Source organism: Mobula birostris, chromosome 23 (genome assembly GCF_030028105.1).
Source record: "Mobula birostris isolate sMobBir1 chromosome 23, sMobBir1.hap1, whole genome shotgun sequence".
NCBI lineage: Eukaryota > Metazoa > Chordata > Chondrichthyes > Myliobatiformes > Myliobatidae > Mobula > Mobula birostris.
Genome location: NC_092392.1, coordinates 48,629,040 through 48,642,443, shown reverse-complemented (window position 1 = coordinate 48,642,443; position 13,404 = coordinate 48,629,040). Strand labels below are relative to the sequence as shown.

The 13,404-nt window shown below is 43.8% G+C and overlaps 1 protein-coding gene across 3 annotated transcripts in view; it reads right to left on the bottom strand.

Moving 5' to 3' along the window:
* The window catches only part of ptpro (protein tyrosine phosphatase receptor type O), a 164,866-nt gene that overhangs the window by 47,662 nt on the left and 103,800 nt on the right, over window positions 1–13,404 (bottom strand). For all 3 annotated transcript variants that reach the window (XM_072241183.1, XM_072241181.1, XM_072241182.1), the window contains 3 exons: window positions 11,297–11,448; window positions 9,234–9,354; window positions 341–474 (listed from right to left, as the gene is read on the bottom strand). In XM_072241183.1, the coding sequence (XP_072097284.1) occupies window positions 341–474; window positions 9,234–9,354; window positions 11,297–11,448 (407 nt within the window). The remainder of the gene's footprint in view (window positions 1–340; window positions 475–9,233; window positions 9,355–11,296; window positions 11,449–13,404) is intronic.

The following is a 13,404-nucleotide window of genomic DNA, read 5'->3' as shown; positions in this document are numbered from 1 at the left end:
GCAGCATGTATGGAGACAAAAGAATGGTTGATGTTTTGGGTTGACACCAGCACTAGGAGTATATTGAGCAGATAGCTGGCGTAAAGAGATAAAGGCGAAGAGGCAAGAGCTGGTGAGTGAGACTTAATTTTCTAATTTGGACTCTAAAGGAGATTTGGGACTATGTTCTAATCATGAAAAGGATTAAAAGTGAGCTCAGAAACAGCCACAGTTCTACTGGGGTGTAACATTAGCCTTTATCGAACATGTTTGTGTTTGATTCCCCATTCCTGACTGTTTTCAAATCTGGGTTCAGATTTCCTGATATAATGGTCACGAAGGTGAACAGTGCACAACCAACCTTTGCTTCCTTCTTTGATCCCACCTGTTTACAAATGACCCTGTAATGATCAGTGACCCCTTCCTCGACCCACAGGAGGGTCACAGACGACCGCGTTCTGTTCACAGTGAAGAGTGACTTGGGAGAAGCAGGCTCTACGAGCAAAGAAAACACATAAATAGGTTAAAATGCAAACAAAAAGGATCCAGGGCTTTCCCGGTGTATATAAAAAATAAACTCTTCTCGGGTCTCCAGCTGGGTACAGGTATCGACACTAAATGATGCTTCGATGACTAACTCCGCCATCTTCATCAGGGATGATGCCTTATGATGCCTGATGAAGATAGCGCAGTTTGTCATCAAAATATCGGATAATACTGATACATACATATACTATATATATCTCTATTCTGCGTCGTATTTTTACCGATATCCTCTTTCCAGCTGTGGCGACTCGGTGTGGGGGGGTGGGGGGAAGTGGGCCTCGGGACTCCTATTACGTGATTGTGATCTTGTGTGTGCTTACTGTGTGTGACCGTTGGTAATGTGTCTTTGCACCTTGAGCCCACAGTAACGCTGTTTCATCTGGTTGCGTTCATGACTATTCATGTGCGGTTAAATGACAACTAAACTTGAAATGAATTGAAAGACTGACAAGCAACCAATGTAGAAAAGAAGGCGAACTGTGCAAATACAAAAAAAAAATAGAGAGACAGATAATACTGAGAACATGATTTGTAGATCCCTTGAAAGTGACTCTGTAGGTTATGCACAGTGATCGGTTCAGTGCCCACGCTGCTTCAGGAGCCTAATGGTTGAAGGGTAATAACTTCCTGAACCTGGTGGTGTGGGACCTAACGCTCCTGTCCTTCCTTGCCAATGGCAGCAGCGAGAAGGGAGCATGGTGGGGGTCCTGCGTGATAGGACAGACATGGAAAATGTCTTCTGCAGGGCACTCAGTGGAGAATTGTGTCGTCAGCTGAGATCTGACGCAGTCTGCTAAACAAACTGAAAGGTGAATGGACGCAGCTGAAGAGCCACATGAAGTCGACAGATGCTCATTGCTTTCTGCAATTTTACTGCTTAAAACATCTATGCAGTTATATCAATAACACTGAAAGAGAACCAGGAAAATTCAGCTGAAAGATACTGGGAAAAGGATGTTGCCAGAACTTGAGCACCTGAGCTACAGGGAACGGTGAAGACAGATTAGGTCTTTATTCCTGGATTTTAGGAAAATGAGGGAAAATTTGATAAAGGTATACAAAATGATGCGGGGTATTGATAGGGTAAGTGCAAGAAAGGCTTTTTTCCACTGAGGTTGGGTGAGACTAGAACTCGAGGTTAGGGGTGAAAGGTGAAATGTTTAAGGGGAACATGAGGGTGGTGCATGTGTGGAATGAGCTGCCAGTGGATTGGTGGACGCGAGTTTAATTTCAGTAGTTAAGAGAAGTTTGGATAAGTATGTGGATGGGAGAGGTACAGAGAGCTAAGGTCTAGGTGCAGGTCAATGGGACTAGGTAGAATGATAGTTCAGCATGGACTAGATGGGCTGAAGGGCCTGCTTCTGTGTTGTAGTGCTCTGTGATTCTGTAACAATTAAGAAATTATCAGCAGTTATTGAAACATACCTGCACACCACTAGTTTATTTGAATACACATTGACCTTAGTGGGTTAATTCTCTAGCATTTCCATTCAGATCTGACGTTAAAAATCAAATGGAACATTTGCTGTCTCATTTAATACCTCCATTCCCTAATTCTTTCGTCCAAAATTTAACCCAATTGTTTCCTGAATGAATTATTTCTGTCTGCTCCAAAACACTCCCTAGTTATTATCCTCATGATAAATCTGTTATCCTTTGGGTGAGGAAGTTCCATTCCCTTAGACCAGACTTCCTCATTTTCAAACTGGCACTTCCTGTGACTTTAATATTTCTCCAAAATGATTTTCAAGGAGAAATTGAAGTTCAGTTCTTCCCCAGCCACCCCCCACAAATGGAGGAATTGACATCAGCTCCCTGGATCTTTACTCATTTTAAAATTCCAGGCGTATGGAGTCACCCTGGCTAACTGCCTGGTAAAGACAGCATAGGGCCCTCACACAAGTGCCAGCACCGATACCTCATTGGAAAGTCACAAACTGCAGATGCCATAAATCCAAAATGAAAACCAGAAAAAGTTGGAAAGCCTCAGCAGACCTGGTAGCATGTGTGGAGAAACATTAACCCTTTCAGGCCACTGATCGCTCTTCAGAACTGGCACTGAAAACTAACTTGCACAGTCCTAGTTTTTCCTAGTTCTGAACAACTACTCTATTAATTACCAATGGTTAATTGAAGGTTTTGGGGAAAACAACAAAGAAAAGTTGAGTGACATTCAGACTGCAACAGACCAACCACTCAAAGTCCATATAGAGTCTTATTCACATATACTGTATCTAGCTAGGGTGCCGAAGAAATCATGCACAGTACTGTGGTATTTTTATGAATTACACTGTACTGCTGCAATAAAACAACAAATTTCATGACCTATGTGAGTAATGATAAACCTGATTCTGATATGGGTCTCCATTTCTGGAGTGAGAGTGGGAAGGGGGCAGAGGGGAATCATGCTTGGGAAAAGGGGAAGGGAGAGGGGAGGGAGTGGGGAGCACCAGAGAGACATTCTGTAATGATCAATAACCTAGTTGTTTGCTATCGTATGACCTTGCCTAATATCTGAAGGCTGGCTGTGCCTGCACCCATCAACTTACTGTGAGAAGCTTGTGGAAGGCTACCCAAAACGCTTGACCCAAGTTAAACAATTTAAAGGCAATGCTACCAAATACTAACAAAGTGTATGTAAACTTCTGACCCACTGGAAAGTGATGAAAGAAATAAAAGCTGAAATAAATCATTCTCTCTACTATTATTCTGACATTTCACATTCTTAAAATAAAGTAGTGACCCTAACTGACCTAAGACAGACAACGTTTCCTAAGATTAAACGTCAGGAATTGTAAAAAACTGAGTTTAAGTGTATTTGGCTAAGGTGTATGTAAACTTCTGACCTCAACTGTATATACATGGATACACACACATGCACACACATGCCACACACACACACACACACACACACACACACACACACAGGCACACTTCTTCGGTTGTCCATTGAAATCCGATGACGACGTCCACTCCTTTAACAGTGAGATCTTTGATGACAATACAGTCCTATCTTGGACCCACAAGCTCTATTGCAGGTGGGACATGTATATGTAGTAGTGGTGGCAACCATGGCTGCATTTCTCCTGGCTCTCTTCTGCTGTCTTTCCATCTCCAGAATACGAACCCCGTCCCTACACAACTGTCGCCAAGTGGTACGGTCAGCTGCAACATCCTCCAGGTCCTCGAGTCTGATCTTGCACTTCCTTAAAGCATTCTTCATCTGATCCTTATAGCACTTCTTCAGCCCTCCAGCTGAGCGTCGACCATGATGTAGCTGGCCGTATAACACTCTGCTGAGTAGCCGACATGGGGGCGCGCGCGCGCACACACACACGCACACACATACACACACACACACACACACACACACACACACACACACACACACACACAGTATAAATTAATAAAATTAGTAGTGCAAAAGGAGAGGAAAAATATTGAGGTAGTGTACATTGTCCAATCAGAAATCTGATGGCAGAAGGTAAGAAGCTGTTCTTAAAATGCTGAGTGTGTGTCTTCATACTTCTTGACCACTTGGTGGTAGCGATGAGAAGAGGGCACGATTTGGATGACAAGTGTCCTTGATCATGGACGCCGCCTTGTTGAGGCACTGCCTTTTGAAGGTGGCCTTGACCCTGGGGTGGCTAGCACCATGATGCAGCTGGATGAGTTTGACACTCTGCAACTTTTTCTAATCCTGTGCTGTGGCCCCTCCATACCAGACAGTGATGCAACCAATCAGACTGCTCTCCATGGAATAGCTGTCAAGATTTGCTAGAGTCTTTATTGACATACCAAATCTCCTCAAACTCTGAATGAAATATAGATGCTGTTGTACCTTCTTTGTGATTGCATCAATACATTGGGCCCAGGATAGACCTTCAGACATGTTGACACCCAGGAACTTGAAACTGCTCACCCTTTCAATGCTGATCCCTCGATGAGGACTGGTGTGTGTTCCCTCAACTTCCCCTTCCTCAAGTCCACAATCAATTCCTTGGTCTTACTGGCATTGAGGGCAAGGTTTTTATTGTGGAACCACTCAACCAGCTGATCCACAGTACTGTGCAAAAATCTTAGGCACATGTAAAGTGAAGATGCTTTCAAAAATATCAAAATTAGAAGTTTCAAAATGTCAAAAAATGACTATAAAAAGCAGTAAACAGTAAAAAAACCTAAATCAAATGAACATTTGGTGTGTCCACCCTTTGCCTTTCAACCTGCAATTCTCTGAGGTTCACTGTTGCGCAGTTTTATAAGAAAACCAGCTGGTAGGTTGTTCCAAACATCTTGGAGAACCTGCTACAGTTTTTCTGCAGATTTTGGCTGTTTCTGTAGTTTCTGTCTCTCCAGGTAATCCCAGACAGCCTCGATGATGTTGAGATCTGGGCTCTGTGGAGGCCGTACCACCTGAAACCATATAACAAAAATCTAGGATGCTCAAGACCTTTGAACTGTATATCACGTCCGAACGCCTCCTTGTAAATTTATAGATGGCGTTTGAGCTGTGTCAAATCACACAGTCAAGGTTATAGAGAGAGTTGAGCAGCGGGCTAAGCATGCATCTTTGAGGTATACCAGTGTTGATCGTCAGTGAAGGGGAGATGTTATTTCTGATCGGGTCTCCCAGTGAGGAAGCCGAAGGATCCATTTGCAGAGGGAGGTACAGAGGCCCAGGTTTTGGAGCTTCTTGATTAGAACTGGAGGTATGATTGTGTTGAACGCTGAGCTGTAGTCAATTATTAGCAGCCTGATGTAGGTATTACTATTGTTCAGGTGATCCAAGGCCGAGTGGAGAGCCAGTGACTTTGCATCAACTGTAGACCTATTGTGGTGATAGTCCGAGTGCAGTGGGTCAGGTTCTTGCTTAGGTAGGAGTTGATTCTGGCCATGACCAACCGCTCAAAGCACTTCATCATGGTAAAATATGAAGGCAGACTAGCCGATAATATAAAGCAGGATATTGAAAGTTTTTTCAGTTATATAAAGAGTAAAAGGGAGGTGAGAGTTGGTATTGGACCACTGGAAAATGATGTTGGTGAGGTAGTAAAGGGGGACAAAGAAATGGCAGATGAACTTAATGGGTACTTTTAGAATTTAGAATCCAAAATTTATTTAAAACTTACATCCGTCCCGCAACATGAGGGAATAAAAATCTTTGCACTATGACTCCACCACAATGTACAGACATGTGCATTTATAAGTCTAATGGCTTGTAGAAAGAAGCTGTCCCATAGCCCGTTGGTCCTGGCTTTAATGCTGCGGTACTGATAGCCAGACCGAAGTAGCTGAAACAGTTTACGGTTGGGGTGACAGGTGTCCCTGATGATCTTCAAAGCTTTCTTCCTGCACCTGCTGCTATAAATGTCCGCAATGGAGAGAAGTTCACATCCACAGATGCGCTGGGCTGTCTGTACCACTCTCTGCAGTGCCCAGCAATCAAGGCTGGTGCAGTTCCCATACCAGGTGGTGATACAGCCAGTCAGGATGCTCTCAATGGTGTCCCTGTTGAAGGTCTTGAGGATTTGGGGGCCCATGCCAAACTTCTTTAGTTGCCTGAGGTGGAAGCTACACTGTTGTGTTTGTCTTTGCCACACAGCTGATGAGTACCGTCCAGGTGAGATGTGTATACCAAGGAACTTGAAACTACGCATCCTCTCAACTGCAGTCCCATTGATGTTGATTGGGATGAGCCTGTCTCCGTTCTTCCTGTAATCCACGATCGATCAGCTCTTTAGCTTTTTGCACATTGAGGGAGAGGTTGTTAACTCGGCACTACTGTGTCAGGGTGTCAACCTCTCTTCTGTAGGCCGCCTCATCACCACTAGAAATAAGGGCGATTAAAGACATGTCATCTGTGAATTTGATTAACAGATTGGAGCTGTCAGTGATAAGTACAGCTGTAGGTATAAAGGGCGTAGAGAAGAGGACTCAGGACACAACCCTGGGGGGCATCTGTGTTGAGGGTCAAAGGGGCAGAAGTGAGGGAGCCCATCCTTATCACCTGTCGGCGATCCGATAGGAAGTCTACGATCCAGCTACACAAGGTGGGGTGTACACCGAGTGAGCTTCCTGTCAAGTCAGGAAGGAATTAGGGTGTTGAATGCTGAACAGCATTCAAACGTATGCAACCCTCTTCTCCAGGAGAGTGAGGACGGGGTGTGTAGTGCTGTGGCAATGGCGTCATCAGTAGACGGGTTCTGTCAGTAAGCGAATTGTAAGGGGTCCAGTGTGGGTGGTAGCATGTTGCAGATGTAGTCTTTAACCAGCCTCTCACAGCCTTTGCTTATAATTGAGGTGAGTGCGACAGGGCGCCAATCGTTCAGGCATGCTACCTTGGTTTTCCTGGTACAAGGACGATGATGGATGATTTGAAACAGGAGGGCACTACACACTGGAAGAGGGAGAGATTAAAGATGTGCAAAAACACACCAGCCAGCTGTTCAGCACACACTTTGAGGATGCGCCCAGAGATGCCGTCCGGTCCCAGTGTTTTACGTTGGAATGTTCTACATACCTCAGCCCGGGAGATGATCCAGGTGCAGGGTTTTGTATCTGTCTCCACTGTGGAAGACACGAGCCGTGGGCCAGGGGTCCGAGAGTGCCATTGTTATTACAAAGGAAAAAGTGCTAGGCAGACTCAAAGGTCTGAAGGCGGATAAGTCACCTGGACCAGATGGACTACATCCCAGAGTCCTGAGAGAGGTTGCTGAAGAGATAATGGATGCATTGGTAATGATTTTTCAAGAATCACTTGGTTATGGCATGGTCCTGGAGGACTGGAAGATTGCAAATGTCACTCCACTCTTTAAGAAGGGTGGAAGGCAAAAGAAAGAAAATTATAGGCCAGTTAGTTTAACCTCAGTGGTTGGGAAGGGTTGGAGTCTAATATTAACAGTGAGGTTTCAAGATACTTGGAGACTAATGATAAAATAAGTCAAAGTCAGCATGGTTTCTGTAAAGGGAAATCTTGCCTGACAAACCTGTTAAGAGTTCTTCGAGGAAGTAACAAGCAGGGTGGACAAAGGAGATGTCATTTACTTGGATTTTCAGAAGGCATTTGATAAGGTGTCACACTTGAGGCTGCTTAACAAGATAAAATCCCATGGCATTGCAGAGAATAGTAAATCTGTGGAATGCTCTGCCACAGACCATGGTGGAGGCCCAGTTCATGCATATACTTAAGGCGGAAGTTGATCGTTTCCTGATCGGTTAGGACATCGAAGGATATGGTAAGAAGGCAGGTGCATGGGGTTGAGTGGGACCCAGGGTCAACCATGATGGAATGGCAGAGCAGACTGATGGGCTGAAGGCCTAATTCTGCTCCTTTGTCTTACGATCTTATCCATTTGAGTGTAACTGGGTGATAGGCATTCAGGCAGCTCCTCTTGGGCACTGGTATCATTATTATCCTGTTGAAGCAGGTGGGAACCTCCAGCTACAGCAGTGGGAGATTGAAGATGTCCTTGAGCACTTCCGCCAGTGGGTTGGCACAGGTTTTCAGTGCCCGAACAGGAACATCATCAGGTGCTGATGCCTTGCGAGTGTTCACCCTCTTGAAAGATGCTCTGATGTCAGCCTCTGAGACAGAGATGACGGGGTCACCAGATGCTGCAGAGATTCACAAGGTTATAGTTTTATGCTCCCTTTCAAAGCGTGCATCAAAAGTATTGAACTCATGAGGGAGTGAAGCTTCACAGCCATTCGTAATGTTAGGTTTCGCCTTGTAGCAAGTAATGCCTGCAAACCCTAACAGAGTTGATCTGCATCCGATACAGCTTCTAACTTCAATCGGAATTGTTTTTTACCGCTCTTCAAACTGCATTTTGTAGGTCGTATCTGTACATCTTGTATAGTTCTGGATCACCGGTCTTAAATACCATAGATCTAGCCCTCAGCAGACTGCAAATCTCATGGTTCATCCATGGCGTTTGGTTTGGGTGTGTCCAGTGTGGTCTTTACCATAAGATTTAGGAGCAGAGTTAGGCCTTTCAGCCCATCAAATCTACCTAGCCACTTCAACATGGCTGATTTTTTTATCCCCCTCACCCAGTTCTCCTGCGTTCTCCCTGTAACCTTTGAAGAATTTACTAATCAAGAACCTATCAACCTCTGCTTTAAATATACCCAATGACTTGGCCTTCACAGCCGTTTGCAGAAACAAATTCCAGAGATTGACCACCCTCTGGCTAAAGAAATCCCTCATCTGCTTCAATCGGACCTCCTCCTATTCTGAGGCTGTCCTTTACAAAGCCTGTGAAGCAGGAATGGAGCCAGACTCTGCCATTAAGTTTGTCCCGTGCACGTCAGTGACTTTCCAATCTGCGTCATACGCTTAACGAAGAGTTAAAGAGATTAGCTATAGCCTTAATAAAGATTAGAGAGACTAGTAACTGAGTACACCTTTGGAATGTGGGAGGAAACCAGAGCACGTGGAGGAAACCCACACGAACAAAGGGCGAACATACCAACCCGGCGAGAATTCAACACCGATCCTACAACTAGCACAATAAAGTGATGTGCTAACCGTACCACCCCTGTAGTGCCTAAATCACCTGCAGTGCTATTCCATTTACTGAGCGAAATAGCTTTATAAAGCTTGAGAAGGCTCCCAAGCATTTTCACCATTATGGAGGCAAAACAGCACAAAGGGTGGTCTGTAAAACAGAGGATAAGTGAGCAGGCAAAAGTGAAGGAACACTTACGGAGTTGAATTATTCGTGGAATGGATGAATTACTGCTTCCTTCTGTATAGGCTACAACAGTAATGTTGTATATGTCCCCGGGAGGCAATCGAAGCAGGGTTGTCATTACACTGGGCGGCACCTGCGTTAAACAACAGAGCTTGTTCAGAACACCTCCCAATTACTAACCACTCAAGCTCTCACTTCTCACCCTCAGATTAATCTTGTTACCTTGCGGATGCATCAAAAATTGCCAAGGTAAGTCCAGAAGCTGGAGGTGTGTGATAAGCCTGCAAGGATGCATCACTCAGCAAAAAGGAAAAGGTTTCATGATTCAAAATGATGACGGGCTGAATTGACTTTCATGTTCCTTATGATAGAGTTGCAAAGCTCAGACATATTTTGCATCGTGAACATTACTAAATTATGTCATTCAGTTCTTTTTTCCTTTCAGTCCTGCTGATGAAACACACTTAATCAGCCTTAGGCTGTGGATCTCCCTGGCCAATCCTCATCAGTCCCCTCTCCTGGCTCCATTATCAACAAGCCCACACCTGAAGTTTTCTTGATCTCTTCAATTCACCTATTTTAATTTTGGCTTTTAGCCACACAACTCCACCTCACCTGCTGACCCCGACTCTTGCTATGTTCTACTGAAGAGGATGCATCCCGTCCCTTCTATCTCTCCACTGCATCTCAAGCATTCCTTTTTCTCCATGTATCATCCTTTCCAGTCGTAATCTAATGTTAACGATACACAATTTGTTTCCCTTCAGGTTCGCCTTAATTATTTCACTTTTCACCATAAACCTATAATTCTCATATCACTCAACCCGAGAAAAAATGCCTGCAATCCCTAGCTATACTCTTCATAACTTTGTATAATCTGTAAGATCTCCAATGCTCCAAAGAATAATATCCTAACCTATTCAACCTTACCCTATAACTCTGGTGCTCAAGTCCTGGCAACATCCTTGCATATTTTCTCTGTACTCTTTGAAGCTTATTGATATCTTTCTTGTAGGTAGGTGACCAGCTGTACACAATACTGCAAATTTGTCCTCACCAGCATCTTATACAACTTCAACATAACCTCAGATATTCAGTATTCAGTACTCAGATTTATGGAGGACAACGTGTCAAAAGCTCTCTTTATGAGTCTCTCTACCTGTGATGTCACTTTCAACAAATTATGGACCTGTCTTTCCAGATCCCCTTATTCTATGGAACATCTCAGTGACCTTATCATTCACTGTGCAAGTCCTACGCTGGTTCGTCCTACCAAAGTACAACACCTCACGCTCGTTAAAATACATCTGCTATTTTCAGCGCATTTTTTCCAGCTCACACTCCAAGCTTTATATCATTGGCTAGTTTCCCCTCATCTTTCATCTTTTCCCTTCTTATAGCTTTTTTAGTTGCCTTTTGTCGGATTTTAAAAGCTTCCCAACCATCCAACATCCCACTCACTTTTGCTGCCTTATATGCCCTTTCCTTGGCTTTTATGCAGTCCTTAACTTGTCTTGTTAACGACGGTTGCCTACCCCTGCCAATTTGAGAACTTCTGTTATACATACCTATCCTGCACCTTGTGAACTATTCTCAAAAACTTTAGCCACCTCTTCTCTGTTGTTATCCCTGCCAGTATCCTCCTCCAATCTACCTGGGCAAGCTCCTCTCTCATGCCTCTGTAATTCCCTTTATTCCATTGCGAATCTGATACATGTGACTCGTGCTTCTCCCTCTCAAATTGCAGTATGAATTCAATCTATTATGATCACCGTCTCCTAAGGGTTCCTTTACATTAAGCTCCCTAATAACTGGGTTATTACACAACACCCAATCTAAGATAGCCTGAAGAGGCTCAAGCACAAGCTGCTCTAAAAAGCTATCTAGTAGGCATTCAACAAATTACCTCTCTTGCGATCCGACATCAACCAAATTTTCCCAATCCCCTTGCATATTAAAGTCCCCCATTACAATTGTGTCATTATCTTTATTACATGCCTCTTCAATTAAAACAGCAACTAACTCAAATCAAATTTAATTTGCTTTTGCCATGCATCATTCTAACGAATATTTACACTCTTCTTAATGATCCTTCGTCCAACAGCGATGACCAGCCAGTATGCGAGGGTTGAATCCGATGTTCCTGTTGTAGCGTTCCCATACTTCCAGCTGACAGATAATACATCCTTGGAATACTCCAGCCACGTAATCTCTGGAGCCAGTGGTGCTGTAGGGAATGGTGATTAGCAAACAACATTTCAGAAAGGGAAGAGGTTGTTAAGATTATTCATAGAAGTTCCATGTAACCTCAATTACCAAACCTCACCCAAAATGTATAACTCAAAGTTCAAATTAAATTTATTATCAAAAACATACATGTCACCATATACAACCCTGATATTCATTTTCTTGTGGGCCCTCCTTATCCGCGGGTTCCGCATGCGCAGATTCAACCAACCGCGGATCGGGAAAACCTGGAAGTTGTCTCTCCCGCACTTGTTGTACAAGCATGAACAGACTTTATTTTCTTGTCACTATTCCCTAAACAATGCAGAATAACAACTACTTACATAGTATTTACATTGTATTAGGTATTATAAGTAATCTAGAGATGACTTAAAGTATACAAGAGGACGTGCGTAGTTACCGCGGATTGGGATCGAAAAAAAAACGGAAGTTCTAAGTCGGAACAGGTACATCCAGTATTATTAAGCATCAGTTAGTCAAACGTTTGTCTTAGTATATAGTATATATTTACCTTTCTATGCATATAAAACACTTAAGAAACGTATGTATTTCAATAATTAAACCATTGCGTTGCTTAGTAATACTTGTAGCTTTCATCGGGGCAGGGTCTTTCTCATCTTATCCTTTAAAATTGTTCCGATCGTTGACCGACTGTAGCCTAACACTTTTCCAATGACCAATGGCATTTCACCTCTTTCCGATCGCTTTATTATTTCCACTTTATTTTCAATCGTGATCGTGATTATTTTCGTGAACAGAAACGCTGCGGATTCAGAGCTCCGCTGGGTCCTAAAGTCTACCGCACTAAGACAGGTTAAATAAGGGACTTGAGCATTTGCGTTTTTTGGTATCCGCAGGGGGTCCTGGAACCAATCCCCTGCGGATAAGGAGGGCCGACTGTATTCAATAAATGGGGCAGCACACAATAGCATAGTGGTTAGCACAATGCTTCACAGTACAACCGACCCAGATTCAATTCCCACCGCTGCCTTTAAGGAGTTTGTATGTTCTCTCCATGACCACGTGGTTTCCTCCGGGTGCTCTGGTTTCCTCCCACAGTCCAAAGACATATGGTTGTAGGTTAATTAGACATTGTAAATTGCCCTATGATTAGACTAGCATAAATTTGGGGAATGCTAGGCGGCCTTGCTCAAGGGGTCAGAAGGGCCTACTTTGTGCTGTATCTCAATAAAAGAAATTCTGATAGAATCCATGGAAGACAGCACCAACCAGCATGAAAAGACAACAGACTGCAAATAAGATAAAGAAAGGAAAAAAGTAATAATAGGAATAAATAAGCAATAAATATTGAGAACATGAGATGACGAGTCCTTGAAAGTGAGTGTGTAGGTTGTGGGAACATTTCAGTGATGGGGCAAGTAACATTATTCCCCTTTGTTCAAGAGTCTGATGGTTGAGGGGCAGTAACTGTTCCTGAACCTGGTGGTGCGAGTCCTGAGGCTCCTCCACTCCCTTTCCACGTTCTCTGGGTCACAGTAGCACAACTGCTAGAGGGACTAGCTTACAGCGCCAGAGGCCTGGGTTCAATCCTGACCCAGGGTGCTCCAGGTGTGAAGTTTGCACGTTCCCTGACTCTTTGACACATCACGCTTCTGTCGCTCTGCAGCTACGATTCCTCCACGTTTTGTGCTTCTCTCGATACTCCGGTTTCCCCTTCACCATATCCCAAGGGGGTGCAGGTGGGTAGGTTAACTGGCCACTATTAGTTCGTCTCTTGTAAGTGGTAAAATCTGATTAGAGTTGTTGAAATTGTGAAGAGATCATAAAAATAGAATAAATATAGGATTGGTGTCAAATGGATGGATGGCATGGACCCAGAGGGCTGTAGGGTCTGTTTCTGTGATGAATCTCCTTATGATTCTATGATACATCACATTTCTATCACACTGCAGCCACCTTCACCAACCTGCTTCAC